At 52.8% G+C, this 23,027-nt stretch overlaps 2 protein-coding genes across 2 annotated transcripts in view; one reads left to right on the forward strand and one right to left on the reverse strand.

Annotated features, from left to right (window-relative positions):
• Positions 1 to 819: 819 nt before the first annotated feature.
• On the reverse strand, positions 820 to 4,528 carry TMIGD1 (transmembrane and immunoglobulin domain containing 1). The gene is made up of 5 exons (XM_074595033.1): positions 4,450 to 4,528; positions 3,137 to 3,415; positions 2,125 to 2,403; positions 1,124 to 1,227; positions 820 to 852 (listed from the first exon to the last, which is right to left on the reverse strand). The coding sequence occupies exons 1-5, from the start codon at positions 4,526 to 4,528 to the stop codon at positions 820 to 822; spliced, it is 774 nt and encodes a 257-aa protein (XP_074451134.1).
• Positions 4,529 to 12,054: 7,526 nt separating this feature from the next.
• CPD (carboxypeptidase D) overlaps positions 12,055 to 23,027 on the forward strand; it is a 28,475-nt gene continuing 17,502 nt past the window's right edge. Inside the window, exons 1-2 of the mRNA XM_074594248.1 lie at positions 12,055 to 12,763; positions 15,501 to 15,748. Coding sequence (XP_074450349.1) covers positions 12,093 to 12,763; positions 15,501 to 15,748 — 919 coding nt within the window. The 5' untranslated portion in view covers positions 12,055 to 12,092. The remainder of the gene's footprint in view (positions 12,764 to 15,500; positions 15,749 to 23,027) is intronic.

Below are 23,027 nucleotides of genomic sequence, written 5' to 3' on the forward strand. Positions count from 1 at the left end.
GGGTGGCCAGTTGGGTGGCCGCCACCCCTAACACCCTACGGAATGGCACAGTAGGACAGGGCCAAGAAAGCGGCTGCCAGCTCAACACCTCACTTTATTTGTACATCAACGTCACGATCTGGTATGGATTCCTCTACAGACCGATTGACAACCCGCATGCCTGGCCGCGTGCGTACCTTTTAGGAATAAGCGTAGAGGGCAAGATCTGGCAGCAGCTCGGGCAGCCCACCCTCCATGGCGCTGCTCTAAGCGTTAGAACAAGGTTAAGCTCCCTAAGGTTAGAACAAGCAGATGCAAAGAACCACTTATATTTCGAAAAGACAGTATAAACTTGACCCAAAACACTTGTTTCAGTGCTTTATCTCATAATCTCACACAAGGGCTTATGTTCTACCAGTGGAAATGGCGTTTTCTGGGTATGCGCAGGAACCTTGTGGTCTTTACCTGCAGGAAAATGAAAAGAAGAAATTAAAAATGACCTATTCTGGAAAAAAAAAACAAGTGAGTTGAATTCGCCTGGGCTGCATTCAGCTCCAGAAAGCTTGCAGCAGGCTGGGGATACGCCGTTACGTTTGTTCCCCGCTGCCAGGACCCTGGGATGGCCGGGGCAAGGGCAGGAGCCGTGGCTGGGGTGGGATCTGCGTCTGTCCTGCCGTGTTCCTGGGCATTTCTGCCCACTGGGGCCTCCCCGCTGGGAGAGGAGATGCAGGAAAACTCAGGGTGGCTGGGGCGTACTGAGTACTCTTTTGTTCCCCAGGTTCTGCCAAGGCTTAAATAAGGGGGTTCGTTTGGAAGCTGCAGGAATCAGCAGACAAATACTTACAGCGCTGTTTCACTTGATTTTTTGAAGCACTGAAAATAAAGAAACAGTCTGGTTATCTTTTGTATTTCCTGGCCCTAGGGATATTTTTACTAATATCTTCTAAGTGCGTAATGCCGTCCACCGTAAGATGTCTCATATTTGCTTTATCTACTGGTAATTGTAAAGCAGGAGGTAGTACATAGCAGTTCTCTAACAGGGGAAAGCGACACTACAAAGTAGCATAGAAAAGATTTAAAAAACCCAGGGCATTGCAGCAAATCAATACCATTTTTTTTCCTAAGAACCTAGAGCTTTCCATACCTTAAAAATTTTATCTCTTCGAGCCACAATTCCAAAAAGTACCGTGACCGTAACCACCACGACAGCAGCAATAACGGCCTCCATGGGAAAAACTGGTTTTTTATCTGTCAAGAGGGAGAGGAGGTTGAATATGTGACAGATTGGTGCAGTCATATAAAACAGAACATTTCACAGAACTGCGGAAAGACATATTTCTTTTCCCGTGGCTGTCACTGCTGATTTGAACTGTTGCTCTCTCTGCTGCCCGCAGACTGACTGTGTGGATTAGTCCACTGGAAAGGAGGGTGCCAAGCCCGTATTTGAGCGGATTGAAGGAAGAATTGGAACGTCAGTCCCTGAAGAAGAAGATCCCCACAGCACTTTTATGCGTGGGAGTAAGGGTGTCCAGCCGTATCACTGACACGGCTAACGATGCTTTCTTCCCTGAGAGTACAGAAATGCGAGGGGCCCGGACGCTGCGTGAGAAATGGGTGCCTGGTGGGTCACCTCACTTCGTGTCACCTGCCCGAGGCCTGAGCATCCCGCCCCTGCGAGGTCTCCACCTCCCTGTTGTCCGCTTGTAGTCACCTCTGTGACTTGTAGGCACTCCCTGTTGTAGTCACTTCTGGAGGACAACTACTCTCTCTTGCCTTAAGCGGCTCTTTCGGCATGACACAATACTATGGCCGGACTAAGAAGCTTCAAGTAAGACCTAAGGTGCTTTAAACCACACTTGGATGTGCCCTGTCAGCGTGGGAAGTGAGACCGTGGGATGAGCCCGCCTCTGGTCACACTCGCCAAGTGACTTTGAATAACAGGTAGAGCTGGAAATGCCCTTCCTGGTGCCGTGGTCCCAGGCACGGGTGCAAGGAGAGCTCCCCGCCGTTGCTGTGCCCTCAGAAGTTAATGTGGGGAATTTACCACATTCCACTTACACTTTTTAATATAAATGGATTGCGATCATTAAAAAAGAGAATGGAGAGTTATTTGTAAAGCTTATGGTTTGGCAGCAGCCTTGTTACCTTCAACGATCAGGTGGAAATCCTTTCTCCCCTCTCCCAGAGGAGATTTCACCACGCAGGTGTAGGTGCCGTTGTCAGACTTCTGTACTTTTATGATCGAGAGCTGAAAGACCTCGCTGGTCTGGTACAGCTGGTAACGGTTTTGCTCTAGGGTCAAGGAGTTGTTGTTCTTATACCAAGCTGTTTGGGCTTGAGGGTTGGATTTGGCGTTGCAGGACATAGTGACGTCTTTCTCTTCTTCAGTTCGGAGGGACTCTTCTCCAGAGAGCTGGGGAGGAACTGTTCACGGTAATGCCGTTCAATAGGTCATTAATAACGCTGCTCACCATTTAACACAAAATAAGTTCCCGTCACACAGCCCTTGTGCACCATGTTCAGTGGCGTAACACATCACAGTTCACAGAACCACAGAATGGCAGGGGCTGGAAGGGCCCTCTGGAGATCACCCTGTCCAACCCCTGCCAGAGCAGGGTCACCCAGAGCAGGTGGCACAGGAACGCGTCCAGGAGGGTTTGGAATGTCTCCAGAGACGGAGACTCCACCACCTCTATGGGCAGCCTGTTCCAGTGCTCTGGGACCTTCAAAGTAGAGAAGTTCCTCCTCATGTTGAGATGGAACTTCCTATGCTCAAGTTTGTGCCCGTTCAGTTGTGCAGCCCTTCGTGATTCCTGGCAATCAGCAGGGCAATCAGTGGCAGAGACAGTCACTCCCGTGACTCCTCTGCCCTGACTTGTATCCTAGGTGGAGGCAGGGACGTATCCAGAACACCTTACTTAAGGGCCCACCCACTCCCCATAAAACAGGCGTTAGATCAGGCCATAACCACCGCTGTGGAGAGGGAGTGGCTTATCGGGTGAGTTATCTCCTCCTAAATGCATTTTTTCTTGGTGAAGACAGCGTACGAGGGTGCAAAACAGCCCGCCATCAGCTAGCGCCCGGACACCGAGCTGCTCAGCCCGTGATTTCCTCCCGCCCCGGCCGTTCTGCACAGTCATCCACCACCGCAACTCACACTGGACATCCAGCAGCACAGACACCTGGACAGACTTGTCCCGTGCCAGCTTGCACGTGAAGGTGACTCCATTGTCGGACTCAGTGACTGGGGATACGCAGATGTTACTGACGTTCACTTTATTCCCATCTTTCAGATCCACTTGCCCGTCTCCTCGGTACCAGAGCAGCTCCTCGGCCTGGCTGCTGTTCTGCACGAGGCAGGAGAGGGAGACAGGAGGGCCAAGCGTTGTAGACAGGGAGAAATCAGCAGCGTGGTTATTTACAGACAGTTCCAAACCTGCAAAAGGAGGAGAACGAGGGCACTAAGCATCCTCGGCTGTACCCTCCCCGCAAAAGCCGCCCTGAGAGCTTCTCCAGGCTCTCCACCTTGGAGGAGGGACTGAGAGTTCCCGGCACCAGCCTAGCAGCTGGTTTTAGGTGGGACTTTAGTTTTTGAGACAAGAAGTTTTCTTCATCACAAAGCTCCCTCCACAGTTACGTAAAATCAAAGTCAGGCTTTTGCAAGTGACGGCAAAAACGCCGGGGCCTGACCTGTGATAACAAAACGTCTGAAAACCAGCAGTGACCGTGGAACACACACGCAGCAAAAGAGCGTCCCCATCCCGCCAGTCTTGCTCACCCTCTTGCTGCAGATCACCCTTGCAGCACACACCTGCGCCCCCGGTTTTGTGCTCGTGGTTTGATGCGCTGTGTTGGGGTTGGAGCTGAACGCGCTTAAGAACATAAAAGAACATAAAACAGCTAATCAGCCCCTCAGCTGTCCGCCGGCCAGCCTGAGCCCCGCTGTTGGAGAGTTGCAGTTTGTCCATTGTACAAACCTCAGGACACATTAAACGAAGGACCAGTGTGGGAAATAAATATTTTGTAAGGGGCTGAAATTCGCTCCTGTAGCCTGTCATAGATTAATGAACTAAAAATATAACTTAGAATATAAAGGCACTATAATCCGTTGAATATAAAAAAGTCTGAAGCTCCCTGTCTCTTCCCAGGTGGCCAGAGCGATCACGCTTTTCACTTCTTGGGGCCGGTTTGAAAACGGTGGCCTCTTTGTTGTCCCTCTTTGGGACAACAGCTTCACCCTTGCGCAGCTGTGGCGATAACGTTGGAAAAGGCTGAAGCTTCCCCATTCCCTTCTCCACTACTCTCGGAATCAGAGGCCAGTTTTCAGAGAGTCCCCCGGGGGTGACCTCCAGAACACCTGGAAGCGGGGATGCCGGTGTGGCACGTCACCCCGGACACTGCCCAACCCCGGAGAGTTTCGCGTGTCGGCATGATGGACAAAGCCACCACGGATTTTTTTCTGGTGCTTACCTGTGGCTACGCATGCCAAAAAGCAGACGGCAAGGACCGGCACTTCAGAGGGGACGGCGAGGCTGCTCCGCGGCGCCATCTCGGAGGAGCCCAGCTGGCGTCTGTTGGAGACAAGGTCACGGCGTTGCTGCCTGGGCTCGGGGCTCGCGGGGGGTTAATCGCTCGCTGCCGTCAGCCGCCCCGGGAAGAGCCCTTACAGACAGGGACGGGGGCTCCAGAGAATACACTAAATCGATTCGTCGCAGGACCTTTTTCCAGTTCGGAGCAGAATCAAGGGGGTTTACGTCTCTAATCTCTGTTGCAGGAGTTTGTTGTCTCCAGTCACCCATCTGCCAGGGGAACCCGGCTCTGGGTCGTGTAACACCCAACTTACCTTGGTAAGAGTCCCTGGAGAGGCTGTTTCTGCTAAGAAATGCACAGCTCTTTCCCTTCCTTATTTATAAGGTCTGAATTTTAATATTTTATGGTAGCTCAGTAAGAAGCGAGTCCATAAAATGGGTTCAAGGCCTCGTTCAGTCCCTGGATTTCTGTGCTCCCAGAATACTGAAGAAAAGTATTTGCCGGGCTTTCCGTTTTATGAGATTTGCCGAGGCAATGAGTAACTAATGAGAGAGTTCCTGCATCAGCCATAAAGACCTTCAGCCAAAAATAATACCTTTTCCCTCTCAGTTTTCTGGGTGTTCACGACACTGTTTCAAGCCGTGGGAAGTTTATCCTAGATTATCCTAGAGCGGGAGTAGACTCTGATTTGCCCCTTCCTGCCCAAAGCTCTGTCGCCGTGTCCTCCTTTGACTGAAAAATGAGAAAACGGACCGATTCAGACTTTGAACTGCGCGTTGGCAGAGGATTGAGCTGCTCACCGGTGTGTATCCCCAGGCTGCTGCTGGCGTTAGCTCAGCCCTGGGTGCCCCCCGAGGAAGAGTGAGGGTCCCCCCACTGCTGGGACGCCTGGGTGGATGGGCTGCCTGTCTGCTGAAGCACTCGGCTACGGGGAAATCGGTGTCTGAAATTGCCTGCTTATGGTTCAGCAGGATGACGGGGACGTGGTTGGGAAGGATGGGGTCCTCCCAGCCTCCGGAACGTTTCCTCCCCACCGTCAGTGTCCCCGCAGGCAAAGGGCACGTCGCTCAGCAAGAACTGGCTCCGCAGAGCCATAAAGTGCATTTCACGAGCAGGAGGAGCCTGGGACACGTCCTCGGCACTGCCTTCGCCCGCAGCCGTGGTGGCCCAGCTCAGGGGCGCAGAGGTGGGAGGCCGGGGCTCCTGCTCCGTGGCCGGCTGCGCGCGGAGAGCACAGGAGCGTGCAGCACGATTTATTCGCGGGTCTGTTGCAAACATGGGTCACCTTTGAGTGTTTCTTTATATAACTTTTTCTGGGTTTATTGTTTTACCTTTAAAACTGACAGGGAATCATTTTCTGTTAAAAAATATATGTGTATAAAAGTCCCTTAAAGAGACAGTACTCACCTTCTAGAAAAATGCTGGTTTAGAAATTAGTGTCCAGCCTTTAACTCACTTTTTACCTTTAAACTTGATTTAAGACATGCTAAGAAATAAATTTAGCTTCTTCCACCAATTTTAGGAAGTTATATATGCTGTCCTTGTAAGCATTCGGCTAAATCTTGGCGTACGGTCCGGTACAAACTTCAGTCAAAATGCTCTTCCAAAGAGTAAAGTGATCTTTGTGGTTCGGTATTAAGCTGGGGTGAAATAGAGACGGGGAGGAGCGGGGGGGAGGAACGGGCTGGGAATCGGCTCGTGGGCTCCTGCCAAGGCGTGAGCCAAAGGCAGGAGAGTGCGGGGAGGTCTGAGCTCCCCCTGGGCACTGCGATGATGCTCCGGGAGGAGGAGGAGGTGTTTGGAGTAAGGGAAGATGTAGAGAATGGACGCGTGGAGTTTTGGGGTATTTTTTTTTTTTTTTTTTGTCTGGAAACGAGAGTGAAGGAAAAGGCTGGCAGAGAACAGCTGTTCTGTGGCGGGTTTGTCATGATGCGAGGCACAGCATCGCCTGGGACCTGGGAAGAATTGTGTCCCAGGTTTGCGGCAGGTCTGTGTGACGGGCGGCAAGGTGAGCTCAGGATCACCCGGTTGACGTTTTGTCAACAAAGGCAACGGCAGGATCCTGTTTTGCAATGGGCTTCGAGATGTGCTGGAAGAAGAGAGACCAGAAAAGCAAGGTGTTACTTGGCCAGAGGCACCGAAAGGCAGCATTTTCAAACTGATAAGAATTACTTTCACAATGGCTTTTTATACTTTTCTTTTTACACGGGGCGTAATTATCTCGTGGGTGTCTAATTACTGAGGTCTAGGGTTTTGTGGGTTGCGTTATCCACCTTTCCATTACGTTTAGGAGGGACATAAACCTCATGTTCCAGAATGTAGAGCAGCCACAGATGACTCAGACTGGGAGGAACCTCTTCGGTGAGGCGGATACTCCGGAACTCTCCGCGGCAAAGGGTCCAGCCCTCTCGTTTGAGCAGTTTGGATCGGGCACCGTCAGGGCTGGATTAGACACACCGTGGGCTGGAGCCAGAGCAATCCACCACCCCGGTTCCTGCTTCTCATCCCGCTGGCAACAGTGGACCGACAAACCCAGAATAAGACGGATGTTTAATATGAGACTGACCACTCCCGAAAGGAATTCATTAATAAACACCAGCCTATTCCTGGGTGTAATCCAAGCTTTAGAAACCCGAGAAGAGAAGATTTAGAACATGATAGAGATTGGGAAGAAGTCTCTTTTCCACTGGGTCTCCTACTCCAAACTTCACGGCAGTTTGGGTACCGCGCGGTTACCCCCAGCGCCTGCAGGGCCAGGGGGCACAACGTTAATCCCCGGCACTTGCACCGGGCAGGCGAGAACTCCCTTTGTATTCAGCAGCCTTGTGAGGGCTGAAGGTTGCTCTGGGAGCCCGGGGCATAGCAGGATCTGCACAGACGTGTGGAAGCTGGGGATCGTATCTGTGGGTTGCTTTGTCTGGCAAAACAACGCCTGTAACACAGCTGTAATCCCGCTCCAGAAAACACGTTTCTGCAACCGCACCTGAGGCTCCGCTCAGAGGCTGCTCCTGTCTCCCCGCTCCTTGTGGTTCCCTGCTCCTAATCCCTTTTTAATATGCGGTGCTACATATTTTGCAACACTTCCATTGTTGGGGGAATGACTGTAACACCCAAACCCACTGCCTCCGCTTGCCAGATAGCTGGGCTGGAAAGCGCGGCTGTCAGGGAACGCGACTTGAACTTACTCGACGCTCCTGCTCCCTCCCACAAAACCCATTTTTCCCCAAGTATAAAGATCATGAAGATGCGAAGTGCCCTGATTTCTCAGACACCTGGCCCATACCCTCCATATCGCCCGCTGTTAAGGATAGACAGTTCTCAAGTGTTTTTTTCATAATTTTGTAAATAATTCTATTCTCTGATGGTCATTCTAGAAAAGGTCCCACATTGTGACATGGAACGCAGAGGAATGATAAGTGGTTTTTATTCTCGGGAAGGAACAAGAATAGCAAAAAGAGCACCACATCAGTGAATATTTTGATATTTTAAAACAAATTGCGTAGAGGGCATTAAACATTCAAATGAAAAGTAGGCGTTAATGAAGAAACGGATTCTGAGTAAAGCCAAGAGAAGCCCTCAGGAAGGTGAAGCTCCAGCACAAGTGTTGGACGCGGATGCCATCTGCTGGATACCCACCCCTGGGCGCTGCCAGCCCTGCAGGAGAGTGTCCTGGGGGGAGTCACCTTCTCCCAGCCCTGGAAACAGGACGAGATCCCTGTGATCACCACGGCAGAAGCTCAGACACAGTAAATCCTGCGGGAAGCTAAAGCAATGGGCACCGACCTGGACTTCTGGACAGGGCTGCCGAAAGCTTTGGGCTCAGATGAGGAGGAGGAGGAGGAGGAGGATGCATTTCTGAGATTATTTTTTTCCACCGGCGTTGTGGGAAGTCCCCCGCGGAGTCTGTGCTCCTGGTGACGCAACAAGGAACCATATCCTGGGCTTTTACTGATACTGCTATACTCATATTTCTCTTTCAGAAGCGTGAGTAAATTAGGCTTCGAGAACCTCATCTCTCTAAAATCATCACATTAAACAATCGCTCCTACATCTTTTAAACTCTTCCTCTTCGAAGTGTGTGCAAGAAATGGAAAAACCATGTTCCAGGAGGGGAAGTCTAACCTTTAATCAAGAGCATCGAGGCACTTGCCGGTGTCTGCTGGGCGGTGCAGAGAGCAGCCGGGGACGGTGGGAACCCTTCGGACTGTGCACGAAAGCCCCAGCAAATCGCTGCAGCGCAGGCGGCACGGCTGGCCCTTCCCAGCAGTCAGCACCGGTCCCCCTCTCTCCGAGCTGCTCTGAGAAATATGGTCCCAAATAAAAGGAAATGTGAAAAGAACTTGGCATTAAATTAGCCATATAGGTCCCCCGCAGGAGACAAAAGTGACTTATCTGCATTAAATTCCACTTAAATGTTGGCCCTTGTCGTTTCCCCTCCAGGGAGTCCTGGTTAGCAGCTGTCAGCGTTCACACCTGGCAGCGCTCGGGGGGATTAATACTATTAGTCTTTGCTTTGCATCATCCACTCGTGAAACTCCATTTTCTACTTGATCGAACCGATTTGAAGGCGCTCGCCTGCCTCAGGCACAGGGTAAGACCGTATCGTAGCAGGGATCATCTGCCAGGTTGCCATGACTTTGTTCTTTTTCTGGGCAGAAAACCTGCCTCTGCCACAATGGGCTGGACTTCAGGGGGGTTTTGTTTTCCTCTGGGAAACAAAAATGCCTGAGGATGATGCTAAGCCGGGGTGCCTGTTTCTTGCCTGTTTTAGATGTTCTCTGATGGCCAGCACAGGACATTCCCTAGCAGTATTCCCAGATCTGCTGCTTTTTCAAGACTATATTCTGCTGGAGCTGCTCTCCAGCCTGGATCTCGGATATTTTTGTCTACCTAGGAACTTTCATCACCAGTGGGATTTCTTGGAAGTGCTGTGCTGGAAAACCAAGTGCTGATTTGATCTAGTGAAGTGCTGCCAAACTGTATTAGCAGCTCTAACTTCCCTGCTGTGGCGTCATCCCTCCTTCCTCGTGCGAAGAACCTGCAGAGACCGAGCTGCTCCATCTTTCCAGTTCACGGGGAACCACGTGCTGCCCAGCCTTCAGGAGGAAACCTCCTTCCTCCTCTGTGGCTAGAACCACTGCAGGGGCGTTTGTAAGGGAAAAGCCACAGCCCCTGAGGAACCACCTTCTGGAGTGCGGGGATGAAGCACGAGCACAGGGAAGAGCTGAGGAGGAAGAGGAGGAGGAGGAGGCGGCTCCTTGCAGGTTGGTCCCTAATCTACGGTCTTGCTGACCCAGGGATCCGGAAGACAGAGCTCTCTTAGGTTGTCCCAAGGAAATGAGAAGGTTTTGTTGTTACTGGCCGCTGAGAAAAGGAGTGGATGAGTCACCAGTCTTCTGCCACATGCTGCTTTTACAATTGGTTTGTTGAAATTCCAGACAACTGGGCTTTTATCAGCGAAAAAGGGAAATGAGCTCAGTTACTCCGTGTAAATCCAGAGCAATTTATCTGTAGACTGAGGGCTTAAACCGATGAAACAGTGATCACTTTTGAGACAGCCAAATTCCCTCTTGACGTTCCTTCTCCTTTTTGGTTTAAGAACGTCCTGATGACCAAGGTCTTTTGGCTTTTCCAGTTTAATTAGATCTGGGGCATCTTTCTGACAGGTAATCCCTGGTCCCTGCTTGTCCTTCTCCTAATGACTGCGCAGCGCAGATGAGCCCCAAGAAAGAGAAGCCAATTTACTCTCCTTCTCCTTGGGGCCCTTTTGGTGCTGTACCACGCTTGGCTTCCGCAAAGCTTTGCACCATCTGATCTCTCACGCAAAGGATCCTGGAATGCAGCGAGAAGAAAGAGTCATACCACTGACGGTTCCCCTGAAAGTCAGTTTTATTTGCGAGACTCGGGGCGTGTGTCTCCAACAGGAAATGCCAGAGCTGGGAAGCAGATGTCTACATGAGATACTACCAAAAAGTTAAACAGGAATCGACACGACCTGCTGTCGGAGATGGCCACTTTCAATGTTTTATGGACTGCGATGCGTTTTGCAGAGTCAGCACTTCTGCCTGTTATTCCTTATCATCTCGCCTGCCTCAGAAAAGGAATTAGCAAAGATCTGAATGGAGGGAGCCCCGCAGTACTATTTATATATCTTCTCAGGCACCCCGTTCTGCCGCAGCTCACCGTACAGCAACGTGCCATACAAAACATCAAAGGGTGTTAAAATGTCTTTAATCCCCTGGAGGTCCGGTCTGAGCTGGTGGCGCAGTCGGGACAGGCCACATGCGCTTCCCTCCAGGAAGACGGGCATCGGGAGCTGCACTTTGGCCCCCGGGAACCGCAGCTTGTCACCGTGCCAAGGCAAGAGGCCACCCTGCTCCTTTCAGCTCCAGCCATGTTTGCATTTAGGCTTTAATATATTATATTATATTGTTATTTATATTGTATTGTATTGTGTTATGTTATGTTATGTTATGTTATGTTATGTTATGTTATGTTATATTATGTTTAGGCTTTCTTAGCACAAGAAGGACATGGATCTGTTGGAGTGAAGCCAGAGGAGGCCACAGAGATGCTCCGAGGGCTGGAGCCCCCCTCCTGTGAGGACAGGCTGAGAGAGCTGGGGTTGTTCATCCTGGAGAAGGCTCCGGGGAGACCTTGTAGTGGCCTTCCAGTACCTGAAGGGGCCTACAGGAAAGCTGGGGAGGGGCTGTTTGCAAGGGCATGTGGTGACAGGACAAGGGGTAATAGCTTCAAACTGGCAGAGGGTAGATTTAGATGAGATCTGAGGAAGAAATTCTTTAATCTGAGGGTGCTGAGCCCCTGGCCCAGGTTGCCCAGAGAAGCTGTGGCTGCCCCATCCCTGGAGGGGTTCAGGGCCAGGTTGGACGGGGCTTGGAGCAACCTGGGCTGGTGGGAGGTGTCGCTGCCCAGGGCAGGGGGTGGCACGGGGTGGGCTTTATGGTCCCTTCCAGCTCGAACCATCCTGTGATTCTATGATTTATCTTTCGGAGGGGATTCTGCTGCAACAGCGTGCCGTGACACCCCTCCGAGGTACGGGGAGCATCGCCGTGCGCTGGTCGTTGCCCCCCTGTATGCAATAACTCGGTTTTGGGTTATTACTACTGTCTGCGGCACTGGTGAGCGCCGTGGCGGGGCCCGGCGGGGGCTGTCGGGAGGGGGGGCACTGGGCGCGGGATGCCGAAGGCCGCTTTGTCCCGAGGGAGGAATTACAGTGACCTCCTCGGGGACCGCAGCCGGTTGTCGCCGCCGCCGCCCCCGCCCCCGCCGCCGGCGGCTCGGCCCCGCGCCCGCCGCCCCGGGGGCAGCGCGGGCGACCACCGCGGCGCGGCCGACAGGGGGCGCCGCAGCGCTCCCGACGCCCCACCTCCTCGTGACGCAGCGCTCCCCGCCTCCTCTCATTGGTCCCTCGCCGCCTCGCCCTAGCGGCACCCCTCTCCCGGCCGTCGCTCATTGGCTGGCGGAGGAAGGAGCGCCCGCCCCTGGGCGGGGCCAGCTCTCACCGCCTCCTCCCGCTGCCCGGCGGCTCGGCGGAGCGGTGAGGCCGGGCGTGCGGCGGGGCCATGGCGAGCGCGGCGCGGGGGCCCGGCCGGCGGCGGGGGCCGCTGCTCCCGCTCCTCTGCGCGCTGCTGCTGCTGGGCTCGGCCCGCGCCGCACACATCAAGAAGGCGGAGGCGGCGGCGCCCGGCGAGGCGCTGCGGTACCTGCACTCGGCCGAGCTGGGCGAGGCGCTGCGGGCGCTGGCGGCCGCGGCCCCCCCGGGCCTGGCGCGGCTCTTCAGCATCGGCCAGTCGGTGGAGGGGAGGCCGCTGTGGGTGCTGCGCCTGACGGCGGGGCTGGGGCCGGAGCGGGCCGGCGAGGAGCCCGGCGGCGCGGCCCTGCCCGGGCGGCCGCAGGTGAAGCTGGTGGGGAACATGCACGGGGACGAGCCGCTGGCCCGGCCGCTGCTGCTCCGCCTGGCCCAGGAGCTGGTGCGGGGCTGGGCCGGCGGCGAGGAGCGCATCGTCCGCCTGCTCAACACCACCGACCTCTACCTGCTGCCCAGCCTCAACCCCGACGGCTTCGAGCGCGCCCGGGAGGGCGATTGCGGCGGCGGCGGCGCGGAGGGCGGCCGGGAGAACAGCCGCGGCCGCGACCTCAACCGCAGCTTCCCCGACCAGTTCGGCATCGCCGAGCCCGACCTGGAGCCCGTCCCCGAGGTGCGAGCTCTCATCGCATGGATGCGCCGCAACAAGTGAGTGCTGCCCGGACCGGCCCCCTCCAACCCCCGCGCCCGGCACGGCCGGCACCGCGCTCCGGGAGAGGGGACCCTCGGCTCCGCTGCTGGCGGCCTCCGCTCGCTTTCGGCCCTTCCCGGTCCTTCCCAGCAGGGCCTGGGGGGGAAAAACGCCACTTCCCACCATAGAACGGTTTGGGTTGGAAGGGACCATAAAGCCCACCCCGTGCCACCCCCTGCCCTGGGCAGGGACACCTCCCACCAGCCCAGGTTGCTCCAAGCCCCGTCCAACCTGGCCTTGGACCCCTCCAGGGATGGGGCAGCCACAGCTTCTCTGGGCAACCTGGGCCAGGGGCTCACCCCCCTCACAGCAAAGAATTTCTTCCTGAGATCTCATCTAAATCTCTTCTCTGCCAGTTTAAAACCATTCCCCCTCATCTTTTTGCTACACTCCCTTTGACAAAGAGTCTCCCCCCATCCTTCCAGTTTCTCCCCAGCCTGCCTCCTGTGCTGGGCTGGGCTGTTTTTGCAGCTGGGCTAACCCTGGTGCCAGCTGAGCGGGTCGGTGGCCACAGTTTGCCATGCACCTGCAGAGGAGCCACCCTAGCCCCTCTGGGTACAGCCCCTGCCTCTGTGGCCATCTGTGTGTCTCCATTCTCTGGGAACCCACAGCTGGAAACTCTTGTCCGCTTCGTCTTCAGCTTGTCTGTGGGTCTTGCTCTTGGGGCCGATAATGCTTTCACCACGAGCTATGGGATGCTTAAAATATTTGGGGTTAAGTATATAACTTCGGGGTACAGATATGTTAACAGAAGAGTTGTGTGGAGCAGGGCTTCCCCCATCTTCGTGTTTGATGGAAAATTCCTTGGATTTAGCAATAATGCTCTGTGCAGCAGCGTTTCCAAGTGCAGTCCCTGCTCCTGCAGCCCTCATCCCCATCTGTCCTCCTGTGGACGCATGCAGGACCGGGCCTTCAGTGCCCACGCTGGCCCATTGGGCTCTGGCCTTCTGAGGGGGTGAATGGTGGGAAGCTGCTGTGTCCGGAGCTGGGGAGCTGGTGCCTGGGAAGCCCAGCTCTGGTTAGGGGCCCTGGGAAGTGCAGTGGCCAGGCTGGGCACTGGCTCTTCATTTGCTGGGTGTTCTTTAGAGAGCTGCGGAAGGTCCAGACCACTAAGGTCAGCCCACCCAACCATGTGAAGTTGTGCAGAGAAAGCCAAAATGCAAAGTCTGATCGGATACGAGCAACGCACTGAAATGAACTGTGGCCCTCTTCCCAAAATGGGGATAGAGAGGAATGGAGGGGGGATGGCCCATGGCCACGGTGGGCTCTAGGGCTTTGGTTGGATCCAGCCAACACGCACAACATAAAGCATCGTATAATGTTTGCTTGGTTTTAAGGAGCAAAATTTGCTTGGATAAACTATCTTTGTTGAAACTTGGTGGATGGTGGTTATTGCTCTGGAGGAATTGCGTGAACTGCACCAGTAATTGCTTGTCCTAAAAATCCTTTAGGGCAGCTCTGATGCAGCGGTCTGCATCAAAATCCCTCCAGACTTGGTTCAACTCAAAATTAGTTACTAGGGAAACTCATGCACATTCTTAATATAACTTTGAAAATACCTTATTTTTATTTTTTGGTAAGCGTTGGAGGTGGGATTTGCAGGTAAGCCAAGGTGAAACGCAGGAGGAACAGGGTGCCTTGTGCATCCCTCTGCCTGGCAGCACCAGTTAGTGCTGGTACGGTTGTTAAACTAACATAACCACTGATAGAAAAATGAAGGAGTAAACAGAACTGTTTGATCAAAAAAAAAAAGATATACCGGAGGGGGTGTAACGCAATTCGTGTGCGCTATTTTAAGCAAGGCAAAGGTATTGGTCACGTTACCTCTGCTCGGAACCTAAATCCCATTTGACCGGATGAGGAGGAGAGCTCTTTCCCCCCTCCACGCTCTATTTGGTGGAAAGAGAAGGAGCAGAGACAACTACCTTTGGGGAGTCATTGAAATGCTTACGCTGCCTGTGCTCAAATTGAAGTGTGATATAGGGCACGCTGTGCTGTGTTTTCTGACTTGGGTTTTTAACGCCTCTGTCACACGTCCAGATTTTACTTACGCAAGTCAGTTCTGTTGTACGTACCAGGCCTTGCTCAAAGCTTGACGAAGAGCCGTGTATATCGCTTTATGCGCAGGGCGCTGCTCGTCTGTCACCGGGTTTGAGGGCTCTGTCTTAGGCTGAAGCAAGAAACTTGTTTCATCTGCAGTAATGCCAGATGTCAGTTTGGGGAGTGAATAAACCAGTCCTGAGAGTTGGTTTGTTGCAAAAAGCTGCTGATTTCTCCACCGTGCTCCCACTTGGATGCTGTTCAGATGCTCTGACAATCCTACTTGCTGTGGTGGAGGTTGCTGTTAATACGAGGGGATACGTCTTCCAGGACGGCATATCTTTTTGTCCAACAGTAGCCGACGGACAAGTGCATATCTGTTAATGTAGCCTTGGTGTAGCTACAGCTTCATGGACGTTCTCCCTGCACAGGGCTGATGGAGCAGGGTCTGATCCCTTCCTCTTCCAAAGTAGCCTTACTGCTGGGCAGCTCGTCCAGCAGGCGCATTTTGCCTCGTTAATCCCAAATAGAATTTGGAGGTTCCTGAGAATGCGTTTTGGGTGGGAAGGCAGCAGAATAACTGGTTGGGCGGCTGTAGCCGGCTTCCTGTTGAAGTTGTTCCAGTATGATGACTCTTCTCCTTCCCAACCCCAGGTTTCTGCTCTCCGGCAATCTCCATGGTGGCTCAGTGGTGGCAAGCTATCCCTATGACGACTCTCCCACGCATAAGCCCACAGGAGTCTACAGTAAATCAGCTGATGACGAAGTGTTCAAATATTTGGCAAAAGCTTATGCGTCCCATCACCCCATAATGAGAACTGGCAAACCCAATTGCCCCGACGAGGAGGGGGAGACCTTCCAAGATGGTATCACAAACGGCGCCCAGTGGTATGATGTAGAAGGTAAGCTGTGCTGGAGCATCACACTAACTCTGCTCGTTTCGCTCACCTAACAGCGTCTGCCAGAAATAGTTTCTTGCTCCCATTGAGGGCTGACATCCAAACCAGAGCTGATGATCACAGGCGAGAGGACGGTGGGTGAAGTGATATTTTTAACTTCGAATGCGTTCTGGCAGCTCGAACTGAAGGGAAGCGGCATCACGGGCACACCAGTAAGGGCTTGATGAATCACAGCTTGGGAGATGTTTGTAGGGAAGAGATCACAGCAGACGGGAGGGATCTTCCTGACCCCGTTAGATGCTGGAGAGTTATCCTGCGTGCCGGAGGCTTGACTTGCCAAATGAATGTCGTTAGGTCTCCAGATGGTTGCTGAATTTTGATACAGGAAAGAGAAAGCTATTGTTAAAGGTATTTAACCAATGCTAATATTCTGTGAGGGTTTTTTTTTAACCTCCCGACTTGTAATTTTGTAAATGATTATAGAATAGCCTGCGGCAAAACTATGTATAATGATTTAAATGCGTGGTCTGAGCTAACCGCTGCCCTCGCTGGAAGTGGGGTAGGGAGCTTTTCTGTGAACTCTGCTGTTAGACCTGTGCAGATGGCAATACCCAGTACGGCCTGTTCTTGTCCACCAGTGCGGTGGGATCTAGAAGGGATCGCAAATTCGGTCTGCTGGGGCTTCTAGGAGAGCTCCTGTTCCCTCCATTAGGCAGCTGCTGTGGAAGTGATCTGACTATAAGCGAATTACCTCCCGGTGCCACCACTCTGCCTGTGTGGAGGTGGCTCAGACACACAGTGAGCTGCTCTGTGTGCGTCGGTTTTGCCAAAAATGGGATTTAAAGGGCAGTTTATGTGATGAGATGCTCTTATGGAAAAGGCTCTGTGGGCTGGCAGAAAGAGAAATCTTGGCCGTGTCATTAGAAGTTACGCCATTGCCGTGGCCCCTTGGCGGATGTTGTACAACCGTGGCGCCACCAGGCACGGCAGGAACCTCTGTGGTGAGGACACAACAAAAACCTTGCATAAATGATCCCGAGAAGTTGCGTTGCTTTCCTGCCCCCGGACTGCTCTGCTTTCCCTCCTGCTAGGGCTGAGGGATGATGGCAGGAGTGCTGAGCAAGCCGTGAAATCGGGCATTATTTATTCCTTAGAGCTTACAGCTTAACAAATTCTAGTAAGACAGTGTCTTTCCACAACATGGGCTTCCAAAGCTGAGTCCTGTCTTAACCCTGCATCCACCTTGCTTGGGAAGGAGGGAGAGGGATCCAGCATCGGGCCTGAACACATCACCTCTGTTATTTCAGCAGTGGCTGAATCATTCCCCAGGATTTCACTGGTCAAATAGGATGTCGTGTTCAAATACGTTGCGGTTTTACCTCCCTCTCTAGCAGGTGTCTCCTTCCCTCCACCCTGCCAAGCACACCAGCCCTGGTGTTTGCTGGCTCAAGGTTCGCTCCGCTGCTGTGAAAAGTCCAGCGGGAGGAAGGTTTGTGTAATCTGGTGATTTTGCTTACGAGGGAACAGGATATCCTGGATGATCTCTGCTGCCTTGTTCTGCTGGCGCTTGTTATCGGCAAACATCTCCGTCATGAGGTTCGTTAGCTGCAGCTTGCTGCCCTTGTAATGAAGTGGGATAGGTGTGCTCCAAAGGGAGGGTGGTTCCAGAGCTTCGGGTCTGGGTTCCCCTGCCCCCAGAGAGCAGCATTTTTCGCTGTAGCCTTAACTTCTTCATCCTGCTGCTAGGACGCGAGACGCCGGGCTCGTGCAAGGTTTGCTTGCGGCTGTGGCACTGGTGCCTTTGTCCTCGCAGCGAGCAGTTTCACCTACTTCCCTTTCACAGGAAATGACAAGGTGTGAACCGAAGACCCGTTTTCTCCGTGCTGCCGTCGCTGTGGTTTATAGTATGTCCAATATCCTCCAGCTCCCAGCCCCTGCGGAAACAAAGCCTTTCGCTGTGACAAGGCGCAGCCTCGGGCTCAGCACCGATGGCTGTAGGCGATTCACGGGCAGAGATTGCAGGGAGCGTGCACTGACACCAGCTCTCAGAACGGGGCGTTGCTGAAGTTGACAGACCTGCGGGGTTTCTCCCCGAAGTGGTAATTTACGTCTTGCTGCTGTGGAAGATGCACACGCGAAGGGTGATGGCCGCCCTTGGGGCACCTCCCAGGCTGGGGGGGGTTCGTGTAAAGTGTAACCCACAGGGGCTGAGATCCAGGGAAGAGCACGGGCGAACTAACCGGTACCGCAGAGGCCAGGACACGTGTATTTTGATGTTGTGTGAAGTTACTGTGTCCCTTCGGGGTTTTAGGAACAGGTTGCCCAGAGAAGCTGTGGCTGCCCCATCCCTGGAGGGGTTCAAGGCCAGGCTGGACGGGGCTTGGAGCAACCTGGGCTGGTGGGAGGTGTCCCTGCCCAGGGCAGGGGGTTGGAGTGAGATGATCTTTAAGGTCCCTTCCGACCCAAACCATTCTGTGACTTAGATTGGATGTTAGGAGAAATTTCTTCACTGAAAGGGTTATCAAGCCCAGGGAAGTGGTTGAGTCGCCATCCCTGGAGGTCTTTAAAAGGCATGTAGACGTGGTGCTGAGAGACAAGGGTTAGTGGTAACCTGGCAGCATTAGGGTAACGGTTGGACCTGATGGTCTTAAAGGTCTCTTCCAACCAAAACGATTCTGTAATTTATTTTTAGTAGCAGATGAAGAGCAGGCACAGGGGAGTCGATCGTATGCCATGTGTGACAGAAGCAGCAAAACCACCACCATGGCTGTGTTGAGTCATCTGCCGTGCTCACCTCTGTGCCAAGTACTGCTGAGGCGCGTACCCGGACCAGGAGGCCTTTCCCAGTGACTGCAGAGTTTAAATGTGCGATAAAATGAGGCTGGGGAAATCCCAGTACCCTGCGGGAGCCGGGCTGAACTCTAGAGATAACCAGAGCCCACGGTTCTGTGAACGGTGCGGGGCACGGCGTGTGGCCTCGAATCAGGTTGTGCCAGGAGAGACTGCGGGCTCCAAGTGAGCTAAAGCCAGGAAAAACAAAGAAATGAGAACATAATGTCTCAACAGGTGGAAATTTTCCTGCCACGTTTTATCATGTGAAATCAAACGTGCTGGAAAGCCAACTGCTGTGGCGTTCATTGTCCCAGAGTTACCAGTTCAGGTTTATGCCGGTGCCAGACCCCATTAACTTGTGTTTGAATTTGCAAACAGCCTCTTCTGTGTGTCAAACCGAGGTGGCAAGTACAAACCATCGGAGTAATTGTTAAGGTCAAGTGTGCACAGAGAAAGATGGCTTTCCGCCAGACAGCTGAATTTGGCTTCTGCGTTCCAGCTGCTATAGATAAGTCTGTGACTGGGGCGCTTTTTAGAGGCTATCTCTGTTGTACATGCTCTGACTCTTCCTTCCTTTTTAACCTCTTGGGGTTTTAACTACCAAGTGGCTGATTCAAATTAAGAAAATACACGCAAGTCTGGGCCGGCGTATGGTCCGCGTGATGTTTGGAAAGCAGTTAAGAAACTGTTTTAAGTCTTATCAGTGGGAAGGAGGTGCTTGCCTTTATTTTGTAAAGAGCCCAATTCAGAAACTGAATTCAATGTAGTGTTCAATAGGGTATTTTGTGGGCAGCTGTGGAAGGTCTTGTCCTTTACAGTCCCTTCCGAAGTTATTTTCCTTGCTGGTTTGACTGTCTCATGTCCAAGTGTTTGGGGTGTTTCTGGTGTCTATCAGAAGGGACTTCTCTGGTCGGAAGTGGATTTAGGTTACGTGTGTGCTTACTAGGTTGTTTTGGCTGTGGTTACTGGCCACACCGAGCTTCCGAACAGCTTTTAGTGGTGTCAAACTCATAAAATTAAAATGAGTGCTGAGAACAGTGGGTGCTCATGGCATCACTGTGGTGGCCTCTGTTTCCTGGGCATGGCAGAAGGCGGTTGCGCAGTGTGAGCTCTGGTAGAAGTTCTCGGCCATGTCTTTCTGGGATACGCACAATTAGCTGCCCTTATGTGTTCGTGTTTCCATAAAATACTTATTGCAAATTTTTCTTTCTTCTTGAGAAAAGGATTGGGGGTTTGAGGTTTGAAAAGGTTTGAGGGTCTGATGCCTCTTTTCATGTGTGACGTGGACTGCTGGTGGTGCAGCTCCTGGGGAGACTCTGCCCTTCTCGTTGGGAGCGCCCTGGGGAGGCTCGGGGCTGTGCCGCTCTGTGCGATGCAGCTGCTGGAGCCGGGGGCTCAAACCTCACCTCCTCTGAGCTTTAATGATTTCAGATTAATGGACCAAAACATTCCTCTGCCCGTTTGTGCTGCTGCTGGTGCTCGCCCGGTCTCATGCTACAAGGCAGTCGGTTCTGTCCACAGAGTAAACGATCGGTGCCACATATTTAATCACGTCTCTGGGTTGCTCTGTGCCATCTGCTCTCTGTGCAGAGCAGGCAGGACCGTTTCTCTGCTTCGACTCAGCTGCGGGTCTCTCATCTCCTAACGTCTGCTCTAGCGAGAGCTGAAATGAGAGAGATTTCTCCATAGCGCCGTTTGAAAATAGAGTCCTTCCTGGCTGGCCTGGAAGGCTTCTCCAGGCACGTGGTGTATTTATGGTATCTGGGTCCCCGGGCTTGACTCTAGAGAGCCGCATTCTCCCGCTTGCCTGACTGGTGGGGAGCTTGGCAGGGAGCAGAGACGTGCGTGCCGGAGTGAACTCTGTGCTGTGAGAGGGCTGGGATATCCTTGCCTGAAGTGCAGCAGCCCTGGTGCTCGAGGAGTGGGACAGAGCAGGGGAGGGATTTGTTCTGAGCATTTTTGTGACCTACTGCCGGCAAGAGAGTCATTTGCTGTGACTGTAAGCTGCTCACTTTTGCTTTCCTCACTGGTAAAGCAGGTGTGATGCTTCCTTGGGAGGCTGAAGCTTTACGCGGTGTGGGCTAAAAGGCACCCTGTGATTAAAAAATGCTGGAATTGATCCAGCAAGTTATCCCAGCTATTACCCAAAGAGGTAAGTAGAATAGAAGCTCTGTAGTCTGACTGTCCGCTGCCTTGGATGTGCTTTTTCTGTCTGATCTTTGAAGGTAGTGCTGTGCTGATGCTGGGCTGCGTGCAGCTCTCTCTTTACACCTCCAGATCTTCTGCAGGGCCGGGAGAGGCTGTGCAGATGGTATATGGAAAAATACGTAATTCCATATGCTGTAAAAATAACTGTCCTGCTCTGCAACGGGGCCGTGGAGGGCAAATATGTGCAGCGGCTACAAGCCAAATTTTCAAGCATACAACGGACTACTTTCTCAGAGAGACAGTTGTACTGAAATTGATGTAGCAAGCTCTAATTTAGACCGTTGCTGCTCTATTATGGGTGAGCATCTGTCCTAAATTTGCTTGAATGGCAGATGAAGCACTAAATATGCTTCACGATGGCTCTGGTTTACGTATGGATGTTTTCAAATGCATTAGCGTCCTGCTATGAACAGATGGTTATGGGCTGGCAAATTGTTTCACTCTGCGTGGTGTTTACTGGCGAGAGAGCAGCCTGCTGTGGGTTACTTTTCTGAGCCTGGTAACAGGAGCCGAATAAAACTGAGCACGTATCAGATTTGCAGGCCTTGTTCCTCTAACCTCTTGAACTGAGGTCGAGAGTTTCAAAGTCCTCAAGAACTTTTTTTGGCCTCTTGTGCCGGACAGAAAAGTCTCTTTCCTGTTTTGATCTCAGCCCGTGCGGAAGCTGCAATGCTCTCTTTCTGGCGGCGAGTGACGTTTTGATTTGTTATATTAAAAGCTTCGTGTTCCCTGAGCAGCAGGCTCCCAGAAGAATCGAGAGGAACTGGGACATCTTTGATCTGGTCCCATCCAGCGCATCTTCTCAGGGGTCTGTTCTTCTAAGTCCGACTTTGTGCTGTCAGCCCACCTCTGGGTTACCGGAGTGCGGTGGGGCTGTTGAAGTCAGAGCAGCCGTCCCTGACCTTTTGGGAGAGCGAATGCTCACAGCCATCGCATTTATTGTAGGACTCCTCCGCATGGTAAAGCGCTGCCGATGGCTTTTCATGTCCGTGCAATAACACAGCCTCTGCAGATGCCAGGCAGTGCATTTGCATCGTGGTGTTGATCCATTCTGGCCTGTTAATTGCCTGGCACCATGGAGGGTCCCTGGCTTGCAAAGGAGCTTGTGAATGATTAGGAAACTGCTCAGACAAAGCAGGTGAGGTTTATTGGCGTAGCGCTAATGTAGCACTTCGGTGGGCAATGCAAAGGATGGGAGTACAAAGTGTACGTTTCTTACAGACTTGCCTGCTGGGGTCCTGCAGGCTGGTGCCACCACACATGCCGCGGGCCGTCTTCTGCTTTCCTTCCTCCTGGAGTTTCCATCTGCCTCCTGCGGGGTGAATGTATAGCTGTTCCATGGCAGATGGGCTTCTGAGAGCCCGTTTGACTTTCTCAATTCATCCAGAAGAGACCCATTGCCTGGGCCCCCGTGTCCAGCTGGCCCCCGTGGGAGTTCTTCAGTCGGTGCCCGGAGGTCTCTGGGCTGAGTGGTCCCAGGCGCTGCTGTGTGGGTTGGGATGGAGCCATCTGAGCAGTGGTGGCCAAGGCCATGGCATGCCAGTCTCTCTGGATTATAACCGTAGAAGGTTGTGTAACCCGGAAGATATCATCAGTATGCGTAAAACTCCATCCTGACACATAACTGCCTGTTGTGGTGGTGGGAACAATCCTCTCATGTGGTCCATGACATCTGGCTACAGTCATGTGGTGGGATTTGTCTGGGTGACTCCGAAACCTGTTTCACAGACTTGTGGTGGTTTTGGAATGTCCTTTTTTGCTACTGAAGACTCCTATGAATGTTCAGAGGGCTGAACATTTGCAGCCTTCAGCAGCATGCTGAAGTCTGAGCTCCAGATCATGTCAATAGCTGCAGCCCTGTGGTCCTGCTGGTACATGATTCATTCCTGCTTGAGAGACAGGTTTGCTTGCTGAGGGTTGAACGTAAACTTCAGCAAATGGGGTCAGGACACTCGCTGGAACAAGGTCAACCTTTTTGTTTCGTAGCAGTGCTTGTGGTTTCTCTGAAGGGCAAGAACAGCAAGATTAGCTTAATACTGGGAAACAGTTCTGTGTGCTCCTGTTTTCTGGTGCTCGTGGAGGTTTGGCTGGTTTAACACTACGCTAGCAAGCTGTCTCCAGGTGATGCAACATCCTTAAATTAATTGAGACTGCTGCCTCAAAGAGGGAATGTGGGAGGAGGCTGGTGACTTGGCTGCAGGGTTCAGGGAAAAGGCCAAGTTTCCCAGGAGGACAAGTCTGT

The sequence above is a fragment of the Larus michahellis genome, chromosome 7, assembly GCF_964199755.1.
Source record: "Larus michahellis chromosome 7, bLarMic1.1, whole genome shotgun sequence".
Taxonomy (NCBI): domain Eukaryota; kingdom Metazoa; phylum Chordata; class Aves; order Charadriiformes; family Laridae; genus Larus; species Larus michahellis.

What these genes read in the sequence shown, in the direction of transcription:
- TMIGD1 (XM_074595033.1), bottom strand. Translation starts at nt 4,528, where the DNA reads ATGGCGCCGCGGAGCAGCCTCGCCGTCCCCTCTGAAGTGCCGGTCCTT. An exon ending in TGTGCTGCTGGATGTCCAGT is followed by an intron (nt 2,404 to 3,136) that starts GTGAGTTGCGGT and finishes TACCGTGAACAG; the next exon opens with TTCCTCCCCAGCTCTCTGGA. An exon ending in TTTCCACCTGATCGTTGAAG is followed by an intron (nt 1,228 to 2,124) that starts GTAACAAGGCTG and finishes CCCTCTTGACAG; the next exon opens with ATAAAAAACCAGTTTTTCCC.